The following is a 10,957-nucleotide window of genomic DNA, read 5'->3' as shown; positions in this document are numbered from 1 at the left end:
AAGTTTCTTATTTTAAGCTTAGTATAAATTTCTCAAGATAATCAAAAGGAAGACTCTTTAAGTATTGGTAATTTGATTTTTTTTTTTTTTTAGTTGAAACCAGCAAATATTTCTTGCAAACAATCCGAGCTATTGTCTGTCTGGCTTCTGTACAACTTTATCATTAGCATCTTTCATCTAAATAATTCACTAAAAGGTTATAAAAGAGTCTTGTTTCTCTACCAAATACCCCTTCTCTCTGTATCCTAGAACCCAGAAATAATTAAAGGAAATTCAGCTTGGGTAGTTTTTCTTGCTGAGCTGTTATCTCTGGAGTGGGATGTGGGAAGGGAAGGGAGAGGGTCTTATTTATATCTCAATATAAACAGCTTTTACTCACTGAGACCATCCACTGCACTGTAATAACGCAAATGCAGAGAACTCCTCGGTCTGAAATCTATTCCGTGTCTGATATCTGATGCCAATCCTTACAGTGATAAATGCCACAAAACAAATGCAGAGGCACTGAATTTAAATACAGCCAGTCCCAAGAGGTCTCTCTGGTTGGTTTCTTTTCCCGGTTGCCACTCATCAGAGAAGGAGTTTACCAACAGCCATCAGCCGAGCACATCCAAGCTGGATCCAGGCCAAGAGCAAGCAGTATTGTTGAAATCTGGGCAGCGAGGTGGAAGGGTGGTCAGAGCAACAGTCGGATGGAAACATGCGGGGCCTGATGGCCAGTAGCTGGAGGAAGTTTGGCCACGCCGGCAGGGGGACATATGAGTGGTTAACGAGCGAACCAAGCCAACCTCTTCCGGAAACCCAGCTGCAGGTCTGTATCTATGACTTCAGCCTTTTCTTCCCCAAAGTGTCTCTGTCAGCTTTAAAACCAAATATGCCTATATTTTTAGGATCTTAAAACTTAGTGGCAGCATTTTACTTTATGGGTAGGACAGAAATATTCACTCACTGACTGGCGTGGTCTAAGGAAGTAACTGGAAAGTTGAATTCTTTTGACAAGGATGGATTCAAGTAAAACTTGCCACAAATACGTTCCAAGAACACCTGAGAGATCAAATTTATCAAAGAACACCTGAAGGGAGGAGTCAACAAATCTTTAAGCCTTGGTTTTAGGACTTTGTTCTTTGCACAGTAAAGCAATGTCTACATACACAGTAACGAGAGGCTCCCTTTGGCTGTAGAATGACAGCATTTCTAGGAGTTAGGAGAAGCCAAGGCTCTTACCTCCGGCGGCCGGGTGGCAGAGGGTTAAGGAGGTTTTTGTCTCTAAGAAATGCAGCAGCTGCTTTGCTTTGTCTGGGCAATCACCAAAGAAGCCTCAATCTGAGGCGGCAGAAAGGAAAAATATTTGTAGAAACCCAAGAACTCAATTTTATGATCAGGAGGGAAATGAGGGATCCTGCCCCCACAAAAAGAGGGAAACAAACCTATTTTCTTGTTGTCTGGAAAACCAACTGACGAGGCTGGTATTTAAGTTCTCCCAAACTACCTTTTTACAGAGAGATTTTTTTTTTAATTTTTTTTAAAGATTTTTATTTATTTATTTGAGAGAGAGAATGAGAGAGAGCATGAGAGGGAGGAGGGTCAGAGGGAGAAGCAGACTCCCTGCCGAGCAGGGAGCCCGATGCGGGACTCGATCCCGGGACTCCAGGATCATGACCTGAGCCGAAGGCAGTCACTTAACCAACTGAGCCACCCAGGCGCCCCAGAGAGATATTTTTTATATATATTTATACATTATATTTAACACTTATAATTGCATATATATAACTATGATTTTTATACCCTTCAACAGTCACACTTTTAACTGAATATTTTAAAAAATATTCCCTGAACAAGAAAGCCCTTGAGTCAATATATGCATCAGAAATATTAAAAGTTAAGAAACAACTTTGAGGGAAGCGAACAAATAAGAACATTTGACTAGAAAAGTAGACATCTTTTCTGCATTTAAAAAAAAAATCCAAAACAATTTGAACCAATATACCAAGAATTAGTAAAAGAGAAAATTAAGGAGACTATCATAAATTTGTCCTGTCGCTCTGTGCTTCTCTTAACTGGAACACATGAGGAGTTATCTCAAGAAATTGTCCTAATTTGCCATCTTAGATGAGTCTTTTAGTGCCACTTGATATTTGGATAAATTCGACTCAACCAATGGAAGTACCGATTACAGGAGGAGACTGTGGCTCTTCTTCTTCCAAAATTTTGCAACTAACTGCAAAAAAAAAAAAAAAAAAAAAGGCAACTAATACTGGTAATACCATAAGTGCAGAGCCGTAAACGATAGGGTCTATTACACAAAATCTTCTAAGTAGAACATGAAGTATCTTTATATTCTATGCATCTTGAACTTACAGAGTATTTAAAATTTGATGCCCACAGCTGTTTAGAAACTATTATCATCCATATAATTGATGGAGAATGAAGAAAACTAAGTCATGCATAATAGTCCATGTTTATCAAGGTTGAAGAGCGTTGTTGTTTTTTTTAATATTTTATTTATTTATTTGACAGAGAGAGAGACAGCGAGAGAGGGAACACAAGCAGGGGGAGTGGGAGAGGGAGAAGCAGGCTTCCCGCTGAGCAGGGAGCCCAATGCAGGGCTCGATGTGGGGCTTGATCCCAGGACCCTGGGATCATGACCTGAGTCGAAGGCAGACGCTTAACGACTGAGCCACCCAGGCGCCCCTGAAGAGTGTTTTAGAAGCTTTAATGATTTTAACGATTCATCTAGAGAAAAAGCCTAAACATAGTTAAATTGCTTTTGAGTCCAACTTGATTTTTTACTAATGGTAGTAAATTATTTATGAGTTCATCTATTCTTACAGCTTTTGTAATCAAAGTTCTATTACATCACAACAGATTTTAAGTTAATAGTTTTGATAGATAATGCATAAGAAAACAGAAAGAACTCATAACTTAGAAATAAAACAACAATCACACACGTAAAATATATTGTTACTAAAATATTTTTTCTGAAAAAATATATTGAAAAATAAATATAGTAATGTTAGTTTCTTTTTTTTTTTTTTTATGTTCACTGCATTTTCTAGCCTTAGCAATAAATTTCTAGACTTCTTCTGGTTATCTTTAGTATTTTATTTTCTAGTAAATTTGACCATGTGAGTTCCTGAGGTAGAAATATATAAATATCTATTATTCACCAAGTGCTTTACACACATTGATTCATTAAATTATCATGCCAACTCTCCAAAAAAGATATTATTTCCATTTCATAGAGAAGGAAATCCAGGCCCATAGAGGACAAATAAAGGGTCCATGGTCATGCAAGTATTAGAAAGTCCTACTAGAATTCAAAGCCAGAGCTGTCAAACCCCAAAGACGATGCTCTGTTTCCAAAAACAAAAACAAAACACACTTTTAATTTTTATGCACTTTAAGCTAAAATATCTGAACTCATATCTGCATTTAAAAAAAAAAATCCAAAACAATTTGAACCAATATACCAAGGACAAAATATCTGGCAATATAAATATTAAATAAACTATCTAATTTTGAATCAACATAACACACATAATTGTAAATTCTTTAGGAAGTAAAGATGATACAAACAACACTAGATAAGCCAGTCTCTTAAGAGGTCACGCCAGCAAAACAGTTGTCCTTACCCCCAAAATCAAGGAGAGATCCCTGGGCTCTCATAGTTTTATTATTATATTTTATTTTAAATAAGTGGATAAAGAGCTTAGTATTTTGCTTGTTTGTTTGAAACACAACATAAGGCTTTAATTTTTGTGGATACAAACACATTTGTTGCTGTATGCTTTATATAACAGAGAAGATTTTTAATACCTCACTACTAGCCACTTTATTTAAAGCAATGTCTCTGCAATTTGGAACAGTATTTTTGTACCGCTTCTCTACCTTGCTGTTGAAGCATCATTTCATGGCTATTATACTCTTTACTTCATCAAGAACCATCATTACCTTGTGAGCTAATATCGTAAAATCAATACCTCCTAGGTTGCTTAAGAATTTATCAGCAATTTTTTTTAACTACTGAACTTTCAAGAATATTTAATTTCATGTTTACATTGAAGTCTGAGATGGGAAGCCTTGCAGATGATGAATATCATAACAAAGCACCAGACATGCTCACACTTTAGAGATTGTACAACCAAAAAATTAGTGTTTATACCAGATAGAGTCCACAAATGACTTCTCCTCTCAAAGCACAGATATTGCAGAAATATTCTCATATCTAGTTTAATAATATCCTAGACTAGATAGGGTTTTTTTTCTTGGGGGGAGGGTATTTTTTATATAAGATTCATTAAACTTTATTTTTCAATTCAGGCTTTTTCCCCTCTTGAACAGATCTAAACAGCATGCTGCAGGAATTTGGCTACAAATAGTCCCTACACAGCTGCTTAGAGAAATTTTAGGCTGTAATAGGATACAATTCTTTTTCTATAAAGAGTTCAAAAGTTGGGGCGCCTGGGTGGCTCAGTTGGTTAAGTGGCTGCCTTTGGCTCAGGTCATGATCCCAGGGTCCTGGGATCGAGCCCCACATAGGGCTCCCTCCTGCTTGTGCTCTCTCTCTCTCTGTCAAATAAATAAAGTCTTAAAAAAAAAAAAAGTTCAGGGGCACCTGGGTGGCTCAGTCGTTAAGCGTCTGCCTTCGGCTCAGGTCATGATCCCAGGGTCCTGGGATCGAGCCCCGCATCAGGCTCCCTGCTCCGCGGGAAGCCTGCTTCTCCCTCTCCCACTCCCCCTGCTTGTGTTCCCTCTCTCGCTGTGTCTCTCTCTGTCAAATAAATAAATAAAAAAAATTAAAAAAAAAAAGTTCAGAAGTTTCCATATTGATTCTACAAATACTGCAAAAACAAATGGAATTTTAAAATCTCATTCATCATAAACGTCAGTGATCAACTCAGATTTCAAATATTATTTATATGTGATATGAACACATAACAATGTCAGAATTCATTCCCGAATTAAATCATTTAAATTCCATATGATCCTTCTTGTGGCAATACCACATTATTGGTCTAAGTCTAAATAAAATAAGTGCATAAAGAGTAAGAGCTCCTGTTCAAAGAATGAGTGGTGGGCTGACCAACTAAAACCTACTCTTCTGGTTTTCCTTCGGGGAGATATTGTAGGATATCGTCAATATGTATTTTTGACATCTCAGTTCATACTTTATCACATCCATTTACTTTACTTCACGTGGGCTCAAGCCCATTGGCATAAAGAAATACTACAGTGATTTTCAGAGTGGGTAATGTGGATAAGGATAAAAGATGAAGAAAGAGAGGAGCTTTAGGGAACGCAGAAGTCTTCTTTCCGCATCTCCTAACCCAGCTTCGTTCCCGAATTCCAGGGCACCCAGCAGAGAAGTTCCACCAAAGACGACGTGGAGCCCTTCCTGTGCATCCTTCTTCCAGCGACCATCCTGCTCTTCCTGGCCTTCCTGTTGCTTTTCCTGTATGGCCACTGCAAGGCCCCCCGGCTCCGGGGGCAGGTGTTCAGCCCCGACCCCCCAGTGCGCCCCGCTGCAGGGGAGGCCACGGAGTTCCTGCCGGGCTTCCCGCAGAGCGTTGAGCAGGATTTCTACTCCCCGCTGCCTTGGGAGGCGGGCCTACCCCCCTCTTACGAGGAGGCCACCAGAAATCGTCCTAGGGTGGAGGCTCTGGAGGCCGGCCCTCCCGGTGAAGAGGGCTCCCCTGGCCGGGAGGGGCAAATAGAAACTGCTGGTGGGAACCATTTAAAGCACAGCTCGCAGCCCCTCCTGGAGCCCACCCGGCACCCGGCAGACTCCTGGATGAATGGGCGCCAAGCTTGACAAATGTCAGTCTGGGTAACCGTTCTCAAGTTCCTTAGGGAAAATTTCTCCTAGGTTGTCTGAGGAGGACTCGACTTGTCTAAAATATGTAACACCCCCGAGAAAAAAATAGGAAAATTCTGTGTGAGTTGAGAAACAATTAGAATGACTGGTAAGCATGGGGACGAGCTCTGAAGGAAAAGAAAAACGCTGCTAAGCCAAAGGAAACAGCTTTTCCCACCAAATAAAGTGTTTCTTCCTATACACGTTTTTCAGGGTTTTATGGCTTCACTTCTGTGTGAAAGCTTCAAGATGGCTGGAGAGTTCTAGAAGGAAAACATCTCAAGAGCTGCAGTGGTCAGTTGTATGGTAAACAATGGTAAAGTAGGTCTCAGTAGTAAGAATGAAGGTACAGACAGACATTTGCAGACATTTTAGCTTTAAAAAAAACTAATAAAGCTCTCCAAAATTATCTGCTTCCTGGAGTAGCCCTTGCTTACTTGTGTTCTAATTTGCCTCCTAGAATGGGAAAAGGATCGGGCCGTTAGGTGGGAATGTCTCCCACCAGAACATCCTGGCTCGTCCCACAGTGCTGTGGCAGGACAGAGGTGCTGCTTTAACACACCATCTTAGGGGACACGATGAGTGATTGTGTGGCCTTCACCAAGCAGCAATAACAGAGTAGATACTAGTTTAACATGGGAAAGCAAAGGTCAAAATTTTGGATCACATAGTAAGGAGAAACACAGATTAGCTCTAACAGGGACTTCATGAATCATATGGTCCAAACTTTTGCTTTACAGGTATCAAAACTAGAACACGGAGAGGTTAAGTAACTTGTCTGAGGTTAAATACTTCATCAAGAGCTGGGATCAGAAGCCTCTCGGCTCTGGGCTGGAGCACCTTCCACTGCACCCAATGTTCGTCTAAGAAAATTGCAAATGTGGAATTTCGGGCCATGCTCCTGGCTGGGCATCAAAGCTCTCAGTAGGAGGAGCCCAGCTGGGTTTGGAAGGGATACAAATCTCCCTCCATGGTTTTCAAATGGGGAGGCAGAGATGGGCCATGTACCGCTTGAGATGCAGATCAGAAATCCCTTGGAGGTAGTGGAGGAAGCAGGAGGGTGACATGGATGATTCTAAAACTTGTATTTGATACTCTAATTTTCTTGGTAAAACTTTTTTTGTTGTTTTCATAAGACAAAAACTAGGCGACACTTTGATGGTTAAAAATGAACAAAAAATTTTTTTTTACTTTTACATAAGAGTTTTATGCTAGATATGCAATGTGGTACAGTTTTAGGAAGATAACAAGGTAAGCCCAAATAGGATACATTTATTTCTAAATATAATCTGATAGAAATAATAGTAGTACCTTTATTTTTTTTTATTTTTTTTTTAAAGATTTTATTTATTTATTCATGAGAGACAGAGAGAGAGAGGCAGAGGGAGAAGCAGGCTCCCAAGGAGCAGGGAGCCCGATGCGGGACTCGATCCTAGGACCCTGAGATCATGACCACGTTTTTCAGGGTTTTATGGCTTCACTTCTGTGTGAAAGCTTCAAGATGGCTGGAGAGTTCTAGAAGGAAAACATCTCAAGAGCTGCAGTGGTCAGTTGTATGGTAAACAATGAGCCGAAGGCAGACGCTTAACCATCTGAGCCACCCAGGCGCCCAATAGTAGTACCTTTAAAGACCAAGGCAAAATATAAGCTATTTGAGTGAAGATCAATACAATTTCTCTCAGGAAAATTATACTGAAAAATTCCCTGATGGTCTTTACGGGAAGTAAATAAGACAAATGGAAATGAAAAGCTCAGCAGACAGCCTTCTTCAGATTTTTTTTAATCCTAAGAATCTACTTCTGGGTGAGACCATGTTGATTCTTTTCCAACTGCCATTCCTCCTCCTTTGTTAACAGAACCCTGATTTGGTTTGGGATCCTGAGGCCACTTGTGTAAGACAGACCAGAGCCCTCCCAACGCCGGGGGATGCATCATGACAGTTATTCATGGTGATCTCAGTTCCTCCACCAGAGACTGATTAGATCTTTGGGACCTAAAGGGAGATCTATGCAGGAGAGAGTTTTTCTAGAAAAGGTTGCCTCATTTAAAAAAAAAATACACACACACACACACACACACACAGAAGGAAGCACCATGCCTCTTTGCTGGATGTTAACATGCCTCATGTGGCATGTGGGGCGCTACGGCTGTCTTGCAACCGTGAGGCAAGACATGAGCCAAGACTGATCCTAAGGACAGGAGAGTAGACAGAAGGGTTGATGACATTGTGGAAAAGCTGAATTAGCCTTTTAACTGTCTATATTTTAGTTAGAGAATGTGTTTCCTACTCTTTGAAGCCATCTAAGGCAGGCTTGTTACTGGTAGACAAAAGCATCCCAACTGCTACAACTTCTAAGGCTGTTGAGGAAATGCACCGCCATGCTTAAAATGTCCTGATAAGACCTATTTAAAAGAATTAGTTTGGGGTGCCTGGGTGGCTCAATAAGTTAAGCATCTGCCTTCGGCTCAGGTCATGATCCCAGGGTCCTGGGATCCAGCCCCGCGCTGGGCTCCCTGCTCAGCAAGGATTTTGCTTCTCCCTCTGCCTCTCCCCCTGCTTGTGCTCTCTCTCCCTCTCACACACACCAATAAATAAATAAAATCTTTTAAAAAATAAATAAAAGAACTAGTCAGTGATAGGACTCCTTTAAATTGCTATCAGTGATCTGAGGAAGAACGATGTTTTCTTCTGGAACCAAGCGGAAGCAGCAGATAAACTACTAACCAGGGGTTGCCAAACTACAGCCCACAAGCCAAATCCTGCTTGCAACCTGTTACTGCACATCCTGGAGGCAAGAATGGCTTTTACATTTGTGAGTAGTTGAAAAAATATCAAAAGAAGGATTTTGCGACACATGAAATTACATGAATTCAAATTTTGGTGTCTAGAAATAAAGTTATTGGGATACAAGTTACTGTGCGTTTGCCTACGCCTGCTACATCAGACTTAAGTGGCCGCAACAGACTACAATGACCTTCAAAGCCTAAAATACCTACTGTCTGGTCATTTAAAGAAAAGGTTTGCTGACCCTTGCGATAGAGACCAGTGGATTTTACCCCAGGTTGCATGGTAGAATTACTTGAACTTACCAATACCAGGACCCACCTAGACCAATTAAATTGAAATAGAGCAAGTGATTCTAATATAAAAGCAAGGCTGAGAGCAATTAATTAAGGTGACTAGGCCACAAAATACAGCTGATCTTCGATGTGGGTAAGTGTAAGGTTACAGGCTGAGAGGAAACTGGAAGCGTAAATCAAGCTGTGAGGCATCATTTATTACCCAACATTTCCTGTACACTCCTGAAGCCACCAGCCTAATATGCAGCTGTAGCCAAGTCAACTCACAATGCAGGATTTGCAAGCAGAGTGTTAAGAACAACAGGGTAAACGACATCCTTGCTTACCTGTTGACCCAACCGGCAAACGCCGTAGCACCAGTTGCTAGCGCTCCCAGACAGTAGAGCTGAAGAAAATCCACAAATGAAAGAACTAGATTGTTAGCAACTCCGAAGTATTCTGGGGAGAAATAAGTATAGCCAGGAAAGGTTAAGAATGGGAGGTGGTATAATAGAAACAGTGATTAGAATGTGGACATTTTCACTAGATTCTACACTAGACCAGAAAATATCACCAAGGCGTCATTTGATAGAAAGGAAAGGAGTCCAGTGTCTGGTCAGGCATGTAAGGTGCTTGGAAGCATCACTCCATCCGAGCGACAAGGGAAAGCTGAACTCACAATCAACACTTCTTGGATCCATCAGAAAACTGAGGTCACAGGACAAACCACGGCCCCCAAAGTGAGAGAAACAGGCAGAAACAGAATCACAACTTATGGGAGCAGATAATCCACGAGCAAAAGCCTCCTCAGGAACCAGGGCCGGCGTAGGGAGACCTGTACTGGAATTGACAGACTGCTTGAGGCTCAGAGGGGACCCACCTGAGAATTACAAACTCCAGAGGGGCCCCATACTTTGTGAGTTTTGCCTGTAGGAGCCTTACCAGGTTCTCACAGTAAAGAGCTGAGGAAAATCCCCTCATGCTTTCTAGGAGGGCGAGAAGGGAAAGGAACCATTTTGAAATAGCCAGAGCTCTCTGTTCTTTTTTTTTTTTTCTTTTCAAAGATTTTATTTATTTATTTGACAGAGAGAGACACAGCGAGAGAGGGAACACAAGCAGAGGGAGTGGCAGAGGGAGAAGCAGGCTTCCCGCCGAGCGGGGAGCCCGATGCGGGGCTCGATCCCAGAACGCCGGGATCATGACCTGAGCCAAAGGCAGGCGTTTAACGACTGAGCCACCCAGGCGCCCCGAGCTCTCTGTTCTTAACAAGCCGTGCCCTCAGAGGAAACTGCTTACTAGGGCCTCATCAGCTGGGTTTTATCAAAGCCTAATTAACCTGGGGATTAATTAGCCCTACGCAGCTCTAGCCTTACACTGGAGAAGGAAAATACCCAATTCCAGCACCTTTAGCCATCTCGTTCTACTTAAGGGAGTGAAAAAAAATAGAGAAATACTAGTGAAGTTCACAGTGAAGCAGCCTCACTCAAAGCCTGAGACCTAATCATAGGACCCCAGACACTCCCCTTCCACCTAACTACCACATTATGAAAGACCCCTTTACTGCAGTTCCTTTTACCCAGCACATCAAGTCCACCTTTCAACAAAAAACTACAAGGCATACTAAAAGGCAAAAAACGCCAAAAGCAAAAACAAAACCCCCCAAAAAACGCAGTTTGAAGAGACAGAGCAAGCAATGCGACCAGACTCAGATATGCCAGACCAGGAATGTAAGATAACTATCATTAATATGCAAAGGTCTCTAAGGGATAAGATAGACAACATGTAGGAACAGATAGGTAACGTCAGTGGAGAGATGGAAATTCTAAGAAAGAACCACAAGGAAATGCTAGAGATCAAGAACACTGAAACAGAAAAGAAGAATACCTTTCATGGGCTTATTAATAGACTGGACACAGTTGAGGAAATAATCCCTGAGCTTAAGGATATGTTAATAGAAACTTCTAAAACAGAAAGGCAAAGAGAAAAAAAAAATGCAGAGCAGAATATCCAAGAACTGTGAGACAAATACAAAAGGTGTTACAT

General features: G+C 41.3%; 1 protein-coding gene across 1 annotated transcript; it reads left to right on the top strand.

The window, feature by feature from the left end:
- The first annotated feature begins 687 nt into the window (after positions 1-687).
- SMIM28 (small integral membrane protein 28) lies at positions 688-5,812 on the top strand. Its single transcript, XM_044917532.1, has 2 exons — positions 688-811; positions 5,351-5,812. The coding sequence occupies exons 1-2, from the start codon at positions 701-703 to the stop codon at positions 5,810-5,812; spliced, it is 573 nt and encodes a 190-aa protein (XP_044773467.1). The 5' UTR covers positions 688-700.
- The last annotated feature ends 5,145 nt before the right edge of the window (positions 5,813-10,957 follow it).

Source organism: Neomonachus schauinslandi, chromosome 8 (assembly GCF_002201575.2).
Source record: "Neomonachus schauinslandi chromosome 8, ASM220157v2, whole genome shotgun sequence".
Classification (NCBI taxonomy): Eukaryota; Metazoa; Chordata; class Mammalia; order Carnivora; family Phocidae; genus Neomonachus; species Neomonachus schauinslandi.
Note: the sequence above shows the minus strand (reverse complement) of the source record. Positions and strands in the feature narration are given on the sequence as shown.

Coding starts and splice junctions, on each gene's coding strand:
- SMIM28 (XM_044917532.1), top strand. CDS start 701: ATGCGGGGCCTGATGGCCAGTAGCTGGAGGAAGTTTGGCCACGCCGGC. Junction 812..5,350: donor TTCCGGAAACCCAGCTGCAG/GTCTGTATCTAT, acceptor CCCGAATTCCAG/GGCACCCAGCAGAGAAGTTC.